Here is an 18,307-nt window from a genome sequence, read left to right as displayed (position 1 = left end):
TATGTATTTTGCTTCCTTACCTTCCCTATTCTAGAGCCATGAAAAAATAGCTATGAAACGGAGGAAAAATTAAACAAACCAGGCCACCCGTGCCTTTGAACCCTATATATTCTTCTTGTACATTTATTCTCCATAAGTACATTGCAGGCAGGTTAATTTTTTGCTTTTATTTATTTTCGAACATAATAATAATGATAATAATAATCATCATCATCATCATCACCATCTAGCTCTTAATTTGTCCCTTGTAAGCGTTTTTCTTTTTCTTGGATGTTGCTTTCCAGAGTTTAGCTTTAATCAAATCCAAAAGTATTCCTGATATGTCTTAGTGGCGTCCTCTGGGAAAATCCATAGAGAACCTTACACAGTCCAGTGGAGATCGGCAATTCAGGACCGGCCTGAAAAGGCAAATATAGTCAAGACAAATATCATTGAGTATATGAATTCGAGGCCTCGAGAACAATTATTTTCAAGCCTAATTGTAGAGACCCAAATTTCCCAAGTATGATTTTAAATAAGAAACAAATGCTGAAAAAGCACCTGAACATTCTCAACTTCCAAATCATGAACCCAAATGAAACAATCAAAATATTTCATTTATCAGCAAGTGCAAAAGTCGTGGTCATAACTGTTTGAACCTTGCATTTTTGGAATTTAAGAAAAAAAAAAAGGCATTGGTTTTAAAATGTGAATGTTTAAAAGCATTGCATGGGAACAATTTTCTACACGAATTCAGGATAAGACATCGATTGAAAACATCGAGAGATCCGATGGAAAAGCTTTATCATAACTGATATGTAGATTTATTTTCAGTCTGACATGACCGAGAATAGTTCTACTCTAATACAAAATGTTTTCTTTGACCTATGTGCAATTGCGTATGGTGTTTTTTTAACAGCACTTTTTCACCTCTTCTTGCCCAAATAAACTCTTAGTTTCCTTACCGACAACAACAACACAACAAACTGTATTGCACCGGTCAAAAATGTTTTGGATAAATTACAAGCAAATATCAATTATAGTTATGAAAGGTTACAGCACCTTGAAATAACTAAAAAGCTAAAAAGTTTCAGGGAGCCATATTAAATTAGGTTAATCAAATGTTTACAGCATTCTTTTACACTACCCGAACCATACTACCCATACAGTGCTACAGCTCCTAACTTGTCTAACCAAGGTTGACATAATCTCTCTTTCAATTTTGAACCTTCTCAAACGAATTTTGTATTCAAAGGCAGGCAATTCCTAAGAGTCAGGCATCATATTAAGACTACAATTGCTGCTGCATCTTTTTGATAAAAATACATTTGACTCCTAAGTTTATCCCCAATAAATACTCAAAGTTGCGTGTCGATTTAAGTATTTTATTTTTTACCGAGGCTATAATTAAATGTCCTCCATTCTCTTTACCTAATATCTTTCCTTCCCCCTGGCCATTCTGGAAGGATACCCCAAAGTAGTTCTACGTGTCTAGCTACAGAGCCATATACGAATAGCCTTGGGCCCAATATACAATCTTCGAACAAGAGCGAACAGAAGCCTTCTTTTCCACCAAATTCTCGCTCGTAATTCTTGCCTTCACATTTATACACCAAAGTAACAACCCGGTTGTCGTTTTACAAATTCGGTCCGGTGTAGCTCCCATTCTTACCAAAACAATGGTAAGGTTAATTATGTAAAACGGCATTAGGAAAAAGGTCAAATTTACAACTACAGAAATAACGCGCTTTTAAGTAAAACCGAACAGGGTAACTATAGAGTGTTTTTACTTACGTGCTAGTAAACATGAAAATTTAACAAAGAAAAGACAGTCTTTAAGACAGTTCTACTCCAACAGGATTGGTTTGATACACAAATATGACCACCGTTTCACTGTTTGAAACCCCAATATGGCCGCGCTGACTTTATGCGAAGAGGTTCTATATTAAATAATGTTCATTAACTACCACATTGCTCAGACAGTTAGGCACCCAGACCTTGAAATTCCCTCATTGTCTAGGCTGTCGTTGTTTCCTGCTAAATTAATCAAAAATTCCTACTTTCTATACAAGGAATATCCTTTTGTTCTTTTTGTGGTATAACCTAAATAGTTTTTCGTCTCCTGGTACCACCTTGACCCTAAACTTGAGAGACAGGGAAACCACACTTAACAGAATGAGCTCTAATGTCTTCGTTTTCACATGGGCTTTATCCCAAGAATTTTGTTGTACTTGACTGGGTGTGTAAATCAATACAATTAATCCAATTAGTGGCCTCACAATGAATTTGTGCATGGATTCTGAAAGCCCCTCGAATTATTACGGACCAACATGTTATAAAGTGCAAAGCTGTTCACAGGATCTTGTTTCATCATTAGTGAAGTGTTTGTCCAAGAGACCGTGACAGATGTGTTATTTCAGGCGTAGAAGAAGGACATGTGCTGTGAGAAGCAAGCCGGTCATGTTCGTGTAACTTTTATTGCCTTGCCTTTTTACATTGCTTTGTAAGTCTACCAGTACGATTATTACATAAAATTCAACTCCGTATCAGCAATTTGTAACTTCATAGTTTGTTTGTTAAGATAACGCAGTAATGACTTGATTTTTCAATCTTGTTCAGTCCTCATTTGTCATCGGCGTCACCGTCACCGTCTCCGCCATCCGCTTCATTTGTTGGCTCTAAACCTTCAGGGATGGTTGACCCTAGAAAACAAACAAAATATAGTTTATAAAAGGCCTTTATCAAGGGCTAAGTTTATCTTGAACGAAAGTAAGACATCAACGGCTCTCATACTTATGGTTGTTGTTGTTGTTGTTGTTTTTTTATCGGGAAGACGAGAATAAGGGATCAATTTGTATTTGAGGAAAAACGAGAAGAATGGATTATTTTTAAGACAGATAACTTAGTATCATAACATAGTACCTGCCGTTGAAAGTTTTTCAATCATTGCATTTTTACAAATAATGATTTTCTTAGAAGCTATGTTAGTTTTCCTCTCAATGTGGATATGTTAAAGGTGATTACATAGTGTTGTTTCCTCCTTAGGGAGCTATTTTCCGTTTTGCTTGAATTAAAAGGGAGAACATACAAGAAAACTACTTATCAAGGCTACGACTTGCGCCGACGCCGCCGTCTCCTCCGCCACAACCACCGCCTTCCCCACTACCACCACCTCCACTAGTGCCGCCACCGCTACCTAAGCCACCACAGCTAAGAACTAAAAATAAAGGCGATGGAATAAATAAAGCCCTAGTCAAAAGCTGGGATCATCTGTTCTGGTACGACACAAAAAATCAATTCAGCTAAGGCTATTTTACGCAAACTTCCCTATCTTGAAAAAGATACTGTTTATCTTATAATGTATCAAAATCGCAGCTTCCTTCGGCTTCGAGCACTAATTGATTGCATTGAAGATTTTTTTTTTTTTTTCGCGTTACCACGCAGGAAATATCCAGCTGATATCTGTTTGGATGTCATTATTATTTTCAAAGTGAATAAACACTAGGGGATTGAAAGGGGTTGACCGCCTAGCGAAGAAAACGCAATGTTGATGTCAGTAATAGGAAAGAAGTTGAAATTTGCCTATTTTAACTTATTTACCACCTCTATCAGTCTATCAGTCTACCCAAAAATTTCAAAATCTACCACCAGAAATTTGAACATCTTTGAAGGATTATTATATCATGCTTTTTTTTCTCAGTCCATAAGCGGGCGGAATTTTCCCATCCGGCCCCTCACGGTGGGCGGAATCGTCGTCTTGATCTATTTTCATGAGCGACTTAGCGGTAATGGTCAATCTTTTACTTTTTTACACTTCCATCGACGATTAATCAGCGCGAGTTTATCTCTATTCACTTTTAAATGACAAGGAAAGTCACTGTAAGGGAATTCAATTGAGCGTTTTGAAGTTGTGAGAGTTTGTTAGGTTGTTTGTAGCTCGGCGCTGTAATGGCGCGTAATTCTACCTGTACTTCTCATGCCGTACATTTTTGAGTAAAAAGTCAGTCAATGTCAGTCGAGTTTTCCTCTCTGATCGTTGCTTTATTTAAGAGAATTTCTCTAGAATACACTTGACGAATTTCCTCGCTTGCTGTCATTTAATTTACGGTTGAAAAGTTTCATATCAAGCGATTCGCGAAGACTGACAGTGTACAACTTCAAACTTAGCTCAAAAAAGTAGTTAATAAATAAATCAGTTCTTTAATACATATTTCTTTATCTAGTATCTGAGTTACTCGCTCGTTGTGAAGATTTTTTACGAATCAATTCAATGACAATGTGTCGTAAACAAAACCATTTGTACATGTAATTAAAACCAATTACCTTAGGGAAAAAATAAACAAGTTATTTGCCGGCTAACAATCATGGAGAAATTGTGTTGAAAAATGCGAAAAACATGAAATCATAACCTAAATACCTACAGAATTAGTGTCAGCACCCCGATTCCGCCTTTCAATGTTGAAAAAATGTAAAATGCAAATTTCTGTCATATGAAAGTGTTTTATCAACATTGCGCAGGGCAATGCCTAAAGAATGAATTTTTCCAACCCTTGTGACCGAGGTTAAAGGTCGGTCCGTATTGGCAAAAACTGTACTCTGTAAGACCTCGGACACAGTTTTTCACGGGGCAGAATCTTGTTTCATCATTAGAGAAGTATTTTTCTAAGAGTCGATGGGACGTCTCTTGTGTCCGGCGTAGAACAAGGAAATGTGCTATGAAAAGCAGATCGGTCATGTTCGTGTAACTTTTATTGCCTTTCGTTTTACATTACTTTGTAAGTTTACCACTACGATTATTACAAAAATTGAACTCCATATCGGAAATTCATGTAACTTCATTAATTATTTTTAAGGACAAAGGTAGTAGCGCCTTCATTTTTCAGTCTTGTTCAGTCCTCATTTGTCATCGTCACCGTCCCCGCCATCTGCTTCAGTTGTTGGCCCTAGAAAACAAACAAAATACAGTTTAAATTGAACGCCGTTATCAAGGGCTAAGTTTATCTATTTTAGTACAACATTGAAAAAAACTTAGTTTGAATCCCCCATTCTTCAATGAAAGTATCACATGAACGGTAAACAATCAGTTTTTAACACACTTATCGTTTCGTTTTCATCGGGAAGACGAGAATAAGGGATCAATTTGTATTTGAGGAAAACACGAGAAGAATGTATTAGTTTTAAGACAGATAACTTCGACATAGTTCCTGCCATTAAAAGTTTTCCAAACATTGCTTTCTTACAAATGATTTTCTTAGAAGCTATGTTAGCTTTTCTATCAATGTGGATGCTATAGGTCATTACATAGTATTGTTTCCTCCTTAGGGAGCTATTTTCCGTTTACCTTCACTTAGAGAACATTCAAGAAAACTACTTACCAAGGCTTCGACTGCCGCCGGCGCCGCCATCTCCTCCGCCTCCTCCACCGCCACCACCGCCTTGCCCACCACCACCACCTCCACCTTCGCCGCCGTCACCGCCACCTCCGCTTCCTCCGCCACCACAGCTAAGCACTAAAAATAAATACGATCGAATAATTAAAGCCCCGGTCAATAGCTGTGATGGTATTTTCTGGTGCGACACAAAAAATCAATTCAGCTAGGGCTATTTTACACTTGAAAAAGATACTGGTGATCTTATAATGTTTAAAAATGTCAGCTTCCTTCAATTCAACTTCGAGGACTAACTGATTACTTGCTTTGATAAATGCTCTAGTGTTTAGTAAATTATTATATTGCTCTTCTGTTTGGAGCAATAATACTCAAGCTAATTTGGACAAGCTCCAAGCAGGACAGAATTTTGCTTGCCGCATTTTGAGCGGCGCTAAAAAATTCGATCACATAACTCCTTTGCTAAAAGACTTGCGCTGGCTACCAATCAGGCAACAACTTTATTTGACATCTAAGCTCGTCAGAAGATCCGCCGTCTCGACAAGGAATACCAGACACTCTCAACTTTTGAACATACCACTCTTTCGCACTGCTAGCGGCCAAAGGACCTTTCAATATATAGCGAACTCTCTGTGGAATGAGTTGCAGCTGCGCTCAAACTAAGCCCATCCGTGACGGATTTCAAGCGCTTACTCAGGCAAAAGCTTCTTAATGACTGCTTTATTTCATTTTATTAACCTTTATCTTCTTTTTATCATTGTCGTGTACTTAGTTTTTAATTTTGTAATGTGAAATTGACTCTGAAAAGAACCCGTGAGTACGAGCCAATAAAGTATGTATCCATGTATGTATTACATTGCAGAAAAATATTTTCGCGTTACCACGCAGGAACATCCAGCTAATATCTCTCTGGATGTCATTATTAATATAAATAAACACTAGTGAATTGAAAAGGATTTTCTGCCTTGCGAAGAAACCGTAGTTTGACCGAGGGGTTTCATATGAGATTTTGTCCTATGCTGCAAACAATATGTTTTTTGAACAGTAACTTGCTGTCCCATTTTATTATTTTTCAAATTAGTGACACGATCGCCTAATCCGAAAAGAAAGGCCTTTCAAACTCCCCAGGCAATCCTGTATTGGCTTGTAATGAAATCTTCCACATCAGGAAATTAAGGTGATTTTAATCAAAATATGGTTTTGTGACACTTGTCTCATAGGAAAAGCCAACTTATATCGAATCTCATTCTTATTTCAAACTGAATTAAGAAATTAAAAGCTTTTCATCTTGAGTGCCAAGTGCTTTGAAAAACCATTTTCACTTGGGATTTTTTTGCCTCGTTCTAAATAGCACCATTTCCTTCGTCAACGATCAGTTGCTGCCTTTCTAGTATTCTTTTCATCAGGCTGCTACAAGGGAAAAATCGAAAACGTATCCTTTGTCTTTAGTTTGATCGAAGTCATTCTCGGGTTAATTTTAAATTGTGGTTTTCTAGAACAGATGTGTTATCAATTCCTCCATCTAGGAGTTATTAAAAAATCACTTGTAATGACTTAAAAATGCCTTCAACTAACCTTTTTGACACTGAATGATTACCAACACAACAGCAATGACGAGCCAAAGTTTCATGATGAACGGTGTTTAAGTTGCAAACTTCCAGAACTGTACAAAGAGAACTGTGAAAAGAGCACACTAGATACTGCGTATTTATGTGCTATGAAAGTTATATCGGCTTCCTCTGAGAGATGTTTTTTTTACTCATAACCTCTAAGCTATATAGACTTGCTTGAATAAATGTTTCCTATTTATAGCCTTTTTTTTTTATAGAAATGTGGTTTCAAGTAATTTACAGTTGACGGCTTTTTGTCGGACAATCCCAAAACAGACAACTACATTTGCAAGAGCATAAACTTAGAAACTCCTTAAGATAAAGTGGTGCTCATCTCTTGAATAATCCACGTCAAAATGACCGGCAAGCAGAATATCTCTTGAGACGAGTTTTGATAATCTTCAAACGCTTTTTAATTCTTGCACTTTTGGAAAGAAAAAGACAGAATTATTTTACAATTAGGATGTTTATAAAACAGTGGGAACAATGCTCGGCGTGGATGCTGGATAAGAGATTGAAACCGTCCAATGACCCGAAAAAACGCATTATCTTAATTGATATAGATCTATTTTCAGTTTGACATGACCGAAAATACTTCAACACTAATACACAATGTCTGCTTTCACGTACATGCAACTTTCGGTATTAGACTGGTACTAACTTGCAACAGAGGCTAACAAGGGCAGTATTTAAGAGGTAATATATTTTTAATGATATTCCCCCGCATGAGCCTCTTAATCAAGCTATTACGAATTCATTTTTAACAGCTTGTTTTTTACCCGTAATTCCCCAGATAATCTCGCAGTTTTCTAACCCTCAACCTCCTTTTAAACTACCCTAAACCAGCTGTAGCCACAGTGCTATCATTCGTAAATTAGTCTGCCCAAATTTGTCATAATCTCTCCACTAACTTTGAACCTTTTAACAATTGTTGTATTCAATATCAAAGGCAGGGCAATCACGAGACCGGTGTCATATTAGGACTATGGTTGTAGTTGCGTCCTCAATGATATATGGAAAAAAAAAAACATTTTACTAGTAAATTTAAAACCAATAAAAATTCAAAGTTGTGTGTTAATTTTATTATTTTACTATTTTTATTGTCTAATTTGGCTTGCATTGTCTTTACCCAGGGGCGTAGCCGGGTTTTTTCAAAGGGGGGACACTCTGTATCTGTTGTAGGTTGTTTGCGTAAAAACGGCTTACAAAAGCGGGGTCATGGGCACCCCAGTACTCCATCTAGCTACGCCGCTGCTTTACCTAATATCTTCCCCTCGCATTGACCATTAACGAAAGATGCACTAAAGCAATCTAGGCGTCCAGCTACAGAGCCATATATGATGTTAGCCTCCTCTGCGTAAAGTTTGTTATTTATAGCATTTTTCTCCGAAAGTAGCTAGTTTGCCTGAGTACAACTTCTTTAAGGCTTTTTTTTTTTGCATGATAATAATTATAAACTTTTATTTTGATAGAACACAGCTATTTACATAACTTACAATACTTATACACTGATTTCGAGTTGCTAGTATTATTTACCCGAATAAATATTCCCTCATTCTAAGGGATTTAGAGCGACCAGTAATCCTCAAAACACACTAGCTGAACAAATGTTATAATTCATTTCCATAACATAAGATCGAAAATCAGTTGAAGACCAATATACAACTCATGTATTTATTTTTTATTATTTTTTTTTTTTTTTAATTGCAGTAACATTACATTAGATACGAAAAAAAAATGCCTACTCTACTTACAATGTTAACATAACTTACAATTTAACAATACCAACAAAACTTACAATATAATACTAACATTATTTACAATTTGTTAATATCTTACATTACTTTCATGTAGCTACAATAGGAGGCTTTCTCACATATTGATTTGTGAATTAGACTTATGTTTCTCAATCTTAATTTTGTGTGTCAAAATCGCTAAATAGGCATCGAAATAAAACTCTTCTTTTCTTGAGGCAGTATATAAATAATATTTGGCTATAATCAAACAGAGGTTTAAGCCAAGATGACGAGCGAAGTTGTCTGTCACGCCATATATTATTTCATATTTATCGAGAGTGATCCTACATCCTTATGTATATCCAATTTTTATACTTTCCAAATTTTGGCTTATGCGCATGCACCAAACTTAAATATTGTCCATTTTTGTAACTTAACTTCGGGAGAATTTACATTTAGATGATCAAACTAAACAAGTTGTTTCCCTTTTTTTCGTCGCGGTGTTTTCAAAATGAAATAGAAAACATGTTCTGTGCGTTTCTATCGAATTATAGACACACTCGTGAAAATTCGGTAGAACTCGAAAAAGCTGTGGAAACACTCGCTTGTCGGCTCGTGTTGCCACGGCAGTTCTCGTTCTGTCAAACTTCCACTCGTGGCTTTTTAACTCGATAGAAACACGGTACATGTTTTCTATTTCTAAACTAATATATTTTGAAACTGGCTTCCTGTTTTCTTTAACTCCCTAGTTATTACAAGTATCCAGTCCCCATTCTCTCTCTTTTTAGTAGTTTATACACTAATACGCTGAATAGGAGAATAAAGCTTGTTGCTGTGGTTGCTGCTGTTGTATTCTTTATCCTCCAACAGCGTTCCTTGGCTAGAGCTAGCACTACAGGGCCCGGTACGTCATAACAATATTTACGACAACAGACGATTTTCGTTTTCTCGATATTGAACTGGAACTACCTTACATCTGAGGCTAATTCGGAGAGCCTTTTCAAATGCAAATAAATCCCTCCATTGCAAGCTTGTTCCAGCCCAATACTGAGAATACGAATATGGCCTATTAGATGTAAGTGTTTTAAAGAGTGGGCGGCTTTCGTAGATATCGATCTGTATCTCCAACATGTTAACAGAAATATATCACTTCACTCTACAATTTGCACTCCACTTCTATTTTTCTTTATTGCAGTTCAATTCAGCTATACTTTGCTCTGATTACTAAGATATTTAACTGCTTTTCTCCATTGCAAAAGCGTTATACAAGCTGAAACTGTTTCTAGATTACTCGGTACATGGAAGGCGAATTTAGTATTGGGGCACTTGGCAAACATACACGCTTCTGTGAAAGAAAAAGACTATAAATAACAAGCAATTCTTCCACAAGCAAATATAACTGGGAAACGATATAAATACTGAATACCCAGTAGGTTGTTTGAACAAATTTCGTCTATTGTAGGCTAGGAAATCAAACAGCGTCCGCCATGAAACTTTTACTTGTCGTAGCCTTGGTTCTGGGAATCATGAAGTGTCAGGAAGGTTAGTTCACGGTACTTAAAGGGTGTTTTAGTAGACGACTTGAAGAATTACATTAGCATTCGGCAAATGTTGTTACTCAGTTAATAATAAAAAAAACACTGGTTCGTTCGTGCGCTTCGGAATATCTTCTATGATTTCAAACCTTAATGGGGGCGCTACTTTACTGTGTGACTAGTACTGGATTTTTCATATCTAGTTATCAATTCTGGATGCTTATTTGCGCGTTCTTTCGTTTTTAAATCGATTCATTTTCCAATAAATTTTATTTTAGCATCCTTTTAAGTACTTGAAAATATGTGTAAAACACTACCGGAACAGGCAAAATGGTTTAAATCGTTTTTGTAAAACACAAAATCTCGATTGAAAATGACGGTCAAACGTTATTTACTTCATTCAAGTTACAGTAGAAACAATCACTTATTGGATTTTTTGCTGAGTCAAGAAATTCTTATCTTGACTCAATGGCAGGTATTTTCCGCGTCGAAATATATCACCTCAGCTTTTCACAAGGGCAGTTTTTATTCTATCGTTCTATTTTTATTAGTGCTAGGCTGTAGCGCTGTCCCGGGACCCGGTAATGGCAGTGGCAGCGGTGGTGACGGCGGTGCTGGTGGTCCTGGTGGCGGTGGAGGCGGCGGAGGTGGTGGTGGTCCTCCTGGTTGTGGAGGCGGCGGTGGCGGTGGCGGCGGCGGGGGTGGCGATGGCGGCGCTGGTGCTCCTGGCTGTCGGACTACCCTTGATAACTCTTTTAAGTAATTTCTTTGAAGTTTTTAAGTTCAATAAGTACACGAGACGCTTACACACTACAGTTGACACAAACTCACACTAGCTGTCTCCAAACCGTCCCTTTCTAAGCAGATCGCTTGATAAGCAAACATGCTGTATTATCCATCAAAAGCGTCCATCTCTCTTCACATCTCGCCCAAATAATATAAACAGGTCTCTTTGCAGAAATGTTAAGCACTCACTCTTTTTCAAAGAAAGTTGTCACTACAAAACAATACAATTATAGGAAAGAAATTTGAAGGAGCAAAGTCTGCACTTTTCTTTTCGTATTAGCCGCTTGTATCACATATTTTTTGTGATTTTATATGGCATTTAAAGTTACGAAATACACAAAAAAAGTCTCACTAAAATTATTGTGCCAAACATCGTAAAAAGAATGTTTTCACCAGAGTCAGTCAGTTCTCGATGCTGAAAATATGAAACATCACAAGTTTGCGAGCATTTTTTATATATTTGTAAAAACTAATCGCAGCGAAATACTATTTTCTCAAGCAACATAGAAGAAGAGATAATTTCAGTTCTTCATACAGTTTTTTTTTTCTTGTTATTTTCTTAATGTTTTAGTACCAGGCTCTGGAGGTGGTAACGATGATGATCGATGAAGGTGGTTGTGATAGCGGTGGAGAAGAGGCTTAGGCAAGTAATTTCCTGTTATTTATTAGGCGACAATAGCTCACCAAAGAGAAATAATCGTCCTTTTTCGGCAATGGAATAAAATCAAAGTTGAGAGTAAAAACCTTATCGAGTTGGACACCAGGGCGAGCGAGGGAACGAACAAGCGAATGAACCAACGGGCTCATGTCTTCAGAGTACAACCGGCTTTGAATACCCCTACTTCATACCAGTAAGGCATAATCTATAAATACGATTTGACGCAAACTGACTGTTGCCTATTTCCACAAAGTAGCGGAAAGAAAACAGTAAATCAGGTCAAACCAAGCATTTTAAAAGAAAGTGCGTACATCTGAATGTTAATGTCTGATGTTTATCTTTCTCAGGCTTTACCGAGTATGCTCTGATGGAAATGACGACTGAACAAGAATGAAATACCCACTATCAAGACGTTAATCCTTTTAACAAATAAGCAATTCGGTTACACAAGTTACCGATATTCAGTTCAATTTATGATATAATAACTATAGTGGAATGTAATGCAAAAACGTACCCTGGCCCGGTTGTATGAAAGCCAATAAACACTGATGTTGGCTAAAAGTGACTGAAGGTCTTATTTGTTTCTCGTGTTCCGAGACAATTATTCATAGCAAGAAAACTTTCCATACCAAAGTTCTACGGAAACAGGCTTTTATAGTTCCGACTAACTTACTGAAGATTTAAACAATTTATTTTCAAATCCCTGTTTATACCAAGCGTATCGCGATTTGCCAGCCACAGTACCAGAATAAAGAAATTAAAAGTTACCTAAATTATTTGGGCATTTGCCTTCTTTGAATAAAAACTTGTGTGCATGGTGAGGTGTGTTCGTTGTTTTATCCGAAAATCAAGGAGAAATGAGTCACGCTATTTATTCGAGGTGGATTGGCAAATCAAAATATCAATGGAAACAAAGAATCCTTCTGTATAAAGAAGAACCTCACTATTGTAATGATTGTTACTAATCACCATTCCCCTCTAAGAACAAATTCTAGACACAAAGACAGTATCCTTCAATTGGCGCAATCATCCAGAAGTTACCTTGAAGTATATTAGTTTGATCATGTTCGTCAAGTTATAATGCAAATAATCCGTGCGGTGTTCGGTGGCAAACATCACACAGAGGATTAGTTCTCGGAAAATCACTTCCACCAGTTAGTGAATGAGTTTTGTAAAATCATTTTTGAGAGCCAAATAATAGAAAATGGATCTATTCAATTAGTATCGACAGCTGTCGAATAGTTAGCTGATATCTTGTGTTTAGCTTAAGGAAAATTTAGACGATTTTTATGCTAAGCAAGAGGCCTAGAGGTATTAACGCGGATGGTTTATTTTAAGTTTGCAGTGAACATCGTTGGTTTCTGTGCGAAGAGTGAGACCTGGTAACGAAATTAAGTAAAAATGGTAAATGGTTTTTTTTCCGTAATAAGCAAAATTCAGGGATCTCCTTTAACGCCTTAATAGGTAATGTCAACATATTCAGAGAGTTGTGACAAAACAATTACCGTAAAGCCAGCAAATTCTTGGGATCAACATCTTGAAAATCTCGTTTTAATATAGCACTTATACTGGAAAAGAAACCCATTTTCGATCAAAAATAGATCAAACGACCTCAAACAAACCCGCTCATTCTACGTGAGAAAAGAAATCAAAACGCTATTAATTTTCCGAACGCTATTTGCATACGTGTCGCCTGAATCGAATTAGAACACAATTATGCTCTCGAATCAATATCTTGTTTTCTATTATTTTGAAAAGTTTATTGCGAATGTTACCCCACGTTATCTACGAGCCGTCGAGTTCTCATTCGGCTTGCTATGTATGGCTTTGCTCTTTCTTAAAAATGAATGCTACTTTCTTAAGTTGTTTCTTAAGCGACCCAGTTTCTAAAGCGGATTCCTTCGCATCCGCGCAAATAGCCAAAACATTGACAAAGGAGTTCAAATTTGCCAATTTTAACATATTTGCCTCCCGCACAGACCAAAAAGGTTAAAACTTCCACACGAAATTTGAACATCTTTAAAGGATTATTATGTTAAATATTAATAGCCCGACGATTGTAAAAGACTCGTGTCTCATCAGAACTTTAGTTGTAGTTGCAGCCTTTATGAATCCAATCGGTTACTTCACAATGAATTTCTGCAGGGATTCTGAAAGCCTCTCAAATTTCTACAGGATTACATGTTACAAAGCTGTTCATTAGGATCTCATTTCATCTTTAGTAAAGGATTTAACCAACAGTCGGTGGAACGTGTGTTTTGTTTGGCTCAGAACAAGAAAATGTGCCAGGACAACAGGCCGATCATGTTGGTGTAACTTTTATTGCTGTTTTACAGTACTTTGTAAGTCTACCACTACGATTCAAGTTATATAAAATTGAACTTCGTGTACATGAATTGCTTAATTCTCAGAATAAAGGCAGTGAAGGCTTGAATTTTAATCTTGTTCAGTTATCATTTGTCATCGTCACCGTCACCGTCGCCGCCATTTCCTTCAGGGATGGTTGGCACTAAAAGAAAAAACAAAATAAAATGAAAAAAAGCAATTTTCCCTTCTTATGGGCTGAGATTATCTTTCTTGGGATGGTATTGAAAGATCTAAAAACTCAGCTAGGAGTTCTCAAATTTCCCATTCTTGAATAAAGGTAAAACCTGAACGAACACAATCAGTTTTAAATGTATTTATCGTTTTTATTAGGAAGACGAGAATAATAAAGAAAGCAATTGGTCTTTTAAGAGAAAGACGAGTGAGAAAATGATTTTTAAGGCACATCACTTCAACACCGTTGAAAGTATTTCAACTATTCCAAATGATTTACTTAAATGTATTGACAGGTTTTTTATTGTCTTAATACATTTTACTGTTCTATTGCAAGAAAGGGACGCGTTTCTTCTCTAGTAAATTATTCTCAGTTTGCTTCACTTAAAACGGAGAAATTAATTGCAAGAGACTTCTTACCAACAACACGGGGTCTACTGCCACCGGCGCCGCCATCTCCTCCGCCTCCACCACCGCCACCACCGCCTTCCCCACCACCACCACCTCCACCAGCGCCGCCGTCGCCGCCGCCACCGCTACCTCCGCCTCCACAGCTTAGCACTGAAAAATAAAGACGCAATAAAAAAGATCTGGTCAAAAACTGAGATTCTCTCTTCTGGTCTTACACTCGAAGTAAATAAATCATGTACGTTTATTTTTCACAAATTTCCCCACTCTTGTAAAAGATACTGGCGATCTTCTGAATTTGTATAAAGCAGCTTCCTTCAGCTTTGAGTATAATTAATTCAAGTAAAAATATTCTTTTCGCGTTACTACGTATGACACACTAAGTGGATATCGGTGTGGTTGTCACTGAGGGGTTGAAAAGTGTTTTCCGCCTTAGAAAACAAAACGCCTTAGAGTGCTGAGTTTCTCATTAGATTTTGTTCGTTGTTACGAACAGTATCAGTTGCTTGGCATGTCATTTTATCAAATACGTGCCACGATTGCCTAATCCGAAAGGAGAAACCTTAACTTTCTGAATCTTTCTGACTCCTTAGGCAATCCTGTACTAGCTTGTAATGAAATCTCCCACTTCGGGAAATTGAGGAGATTTTGTTCAAAATATTCTTTTGTGTCACTTATCCCACAGGAAATAACCAACTAATATCCAATCTCGTTGTTATCGAATCTCGTTCTTATTTCAACATGAATAAAGAAAGGCTTTAAAGGCTCTTTTTAAACAACCATTTTCACCCGACATTTCTGCTTGTTCTAAACTGCACCATTTCCTTCGATGAGTTGCTGTTCTGTCTACTTTTCACGAGACTGCTACGAGAGACAAATAGGAAACGTGTTCTTTTTCTTTAGTTTTATCGAGTTTCTTTGGTTAATCCGAACTAAGATTTGGTAGAAAAGACGTATCATCAATTTTTCCGTCTAAGACTGATTTAAAGGTCAGTTTAAATAAGTCACTTAACTTGAAAGTTACTACAACTAACCTTTCTGACACTGAATGACTACCAACACGACAGCAATGAGGAGCCAAAGTCTCATGGTGAACGGGATTTGAGTTTCTAGCTTGTCAGCAACAGCGTGAAAAGAACCGTGGCTGTGGAAAAAGCACACTGGAGTTGCGTATTTATGTGCTCACTTGCTAAGTGATATTAGCTTGCTGGGAGAAAAATGTTTATTCTAATTATAGAGCCTTCCAGTTATATAGGCCTCCTTGGGTAGGATTATCCTATTTATAGCTTTTTTCTTTTAAACAAGGTTCATTTTCTGTGTATAACTACATTACAGTTCACGAAGAAATGGCCACGTCATATGGTTTAGTACAATCAGGGCTTTTGTCTGACAATATTAAAGCACAACCTCTGCATGTGCATAAGCATTATATGGTTCTGATATCCATAAACCTACAGGAGAAACCCCTTTAGTCAAAGTGGTGCTCATCTCTTGAGCAATGGCCAACAGGCGAATATCTCATGTGACGATTTTCGAAAATATTCAAATGCTTTTTAAGTGAGATTAGAGGTACGCCATCCATGGAAAGCAATTTTAACATGATCGAGAAGCATCCTTAGCCTTAATGATAAGCATAGGTGGGCGAAATTGACCTCCAATATAGACTTTAAGTGGTGCTCTATTCTAGAGCCATAAAAAAAATAGCCATGGAACCGAGGAACAATAAAGCAGACCAGGCCGCCCGTGACTGCTAGAACCCTACTTATGCTTCTCGTACAACTATTTTCCACAAGTGCAAGGCATGCAGGTTAAATAGTTGTTTTTATTTATTTTCAAAATGCTAATATTTCTATTGTATGCTAAGCCCGTTTGTGCACAAAAACACTCATGAGAAAAAAAATTAATCCAGCTCTTAATTTGTCTATTGTAAGTGTTTTTCTTTATCTTTGTTTTTACTTTCCAGAGTTTGGCTTTGATTAAATTTAAAAGTTCCCTGATATGACTTGGTTGCGTGCTCCGAGAGAATCGACAGAGGACCCGATACAGTCCAGTGTGACGGGCAATTTAGGAGCGGACTAAAAAGGTAAATATCATCATCATTATATTTCTCTTCGCGCCAGTAGGCGCATAAGGCCATCACGCTTTCCGACCAACACTCCCTGTTCCGTGCCATCGCTTTGGCTACTTCCCAGCTCTTCCACCAAGGTAAATATAACCAAGGCTAATATCATGAAGTATATGAATTCGAGGCCAGAGTCAAGGAATTATTTTAAAGTTTAATTTTAGAGACCCAATTTCCTAAGCAAGATTTTTAAGCAGAAATTAATATTGAAAAAACACCTGAATATTTTCAACATCCAAATCGTGCCTCAAGATTAAACAAACAAAAAATTTCATTTGTCAATAAGTGCAAAATTTGTAGTGATAACCGTTTCATTCTTACACTTTTGTATTTTAAGAAAAAATATATATTGATCTAAAATTTGAATGTTTAAAAACAGTGCATGGGAACAACTTTCTACAAGAATCGATTGAAAAAATCGAGCGATCCTATAAAAACGCATTACCCTAACTAATATCTGGATCTATTTTCAGTCTGGCACGACTGAGAATAGTTCAACACTAATACAGTCTCCATTGATCTATATGTAACTTTCAATGGCGTATGTTTTTTTAACAGCATTTGTTTGCCCATAATTGCCCAAATAAACTCTTAGTTTCCTTACCAACAACAAACACAACCACAAACTTTTATTGCATCGGTAAGAAATGTTTTGGATAAGTTACAAGCAAATATCAATTATACTTATTTAAGGATACAGCATCTTGAAATAACTAAAAAGCTAAAACGCCGAGAAGGGAGATGGGGATACTTAAAGGAAGGAACCATCTCTCTTAGTCCCCATAATCGTGCTTGGACATAGTGACGAAATGCTGCCAATTAACCCGTTAGTAACAAGCGCATTGCTAGATGAGAAATCACGATAGGCTCGGTCTGAACAACGATGTGTTCAAATCTTCATTAAGTTAGTCAGAGCTATAAAATCCTATCTCTATAGGTACTTTGTTATGGAAATTTTTCTTGCTATGAATTGTCTCGGAACATGAGAAAAAGTAAGACCTGTAGTCACCTTTTAGTCTTCATCAGTGTTTATCGCCTTTCATACAACCGGGCCAGTGTATTTTAACACAACATAGCATTGTGCAATTAAAAATGGGCGCTACATTGGATTGAATTGGTATTTTGGTGAAAAATGTGAAGGCGAGAATTAGATGGCAGAATTTTGTGGAGGAGAAGGCTTCTGTTCGCTTATTGAAGACAAAAATGTTTGAGAATGTTCAAAACCGGGCAAGAGATTATGCTAGCCTTGGACTGGTTTAAGGATGGTAGCATTATACGGCGTTGTTAGGGTAGTGTTAAGAATGCGTAAACATTTGATTTACCTCATTTAATATGGCTCCCTGAAACTTTTAGCTTTTTAGTTATTTTAAGGTGCTAATTGAAATTTGCTCGTAACTTATCCAAAACATTAGGGTAGTGTAAAAGAATGCTGGTTTAAAAACCGCTCTCTCCTCCAATTTTGAACCTTGTCAAATGTTTTTGTATTTAATATCAGAGGCAGGCAATTCCTAAGAGTCAGATATCATATTGGGACTATAATTGGGGTTG

The 18,307-nt window shown here is 37.0% G+C and overlaps 1 protein-coding gene and 2 long non-coding RNA genes across 3 annotated transcripts; 1 reads left to right on the top strand and 2 right to left on the bottom strand.

Annotated features, from left to right (window-relative positions):
- Positions 1 to 4,615: 4,615 nt before the first annotated feature.
- LOC145487653 (uncharacterized) lies at positions 4,616 to 7,077 on the bottom strand. The gene is made up of 3 exons (XM_081466473.1): positions 6,942 to 7,077; positions 5,355 to 5,489; positions 4,616 to 4,922 (listed from the first exon to the last, which is right to left on the bottom strand). The coding sequence occupies exons 1-3, from the start codon at positions 6,994 to 6,996 to the stop codon at positions 4,876 to 4,878; spliced, it is 237 nt and encodes a 78-aa protein (XP_081322599.1). The 5' UTR covers positions 6,997 to 7,077; the 3' UTR covers positions 4,616 to 4,875.
- A 2,961-nt stretch (positions 7,078 to 10,038) lies between these two features.
- On the top strand, positions 10,039 to 11,174 carry LOC145487622 (uncharacterized). The gene is made up of 2 exons (XR_014049430.1): positions 10,039 to 10,254; positions 10,799 to 11,174. It is a non-coding gene; the product is annotated as an uncharacterized LOC145487622 (long non-coding RNA).
- Positions 11,175 to 13,704: 2,530 nt separating this feature from the next.
- On the bottom strand, positions 13,705 to 15,897 carry LOC145487633 (uncharacterized). The gene is made up of 3 exons (XR_014049433.1): positions 15,672 to 15,897; positions 14,650 to 14,790; positions 13,705 to 14,200 (listed from the first exon to the last, which is right to left on the bottom strand). It is a non-coding gene; the product is annotated as an uncharacterized LOC145487633 (long non-coding RNA).
- Positions 15,898 to 18,307: the final 2,410 nt, after the last annotated feature.

Source organism: Orbicella franksi, chromosome 1 (genome assembly GCF_964199315.1).
Source record: "Orbicella franksi chromosome 1, jaOrbFran1.1, whole genome shotgun sequence".
In the NCBI taxonomy this organism is placed as follows: domain Eukaryota; kingdom Metazoa; phylum Cnidaria; class Anthozoa; order Scleractinia; family Merulinidae; genus Orbicella; species Orbicella franksi.
The sequence above is the reverse complement of the archived record's forward strand: the minus strand, read 5'-3'. Positions and strand labels throughout refer to the sequence as shown.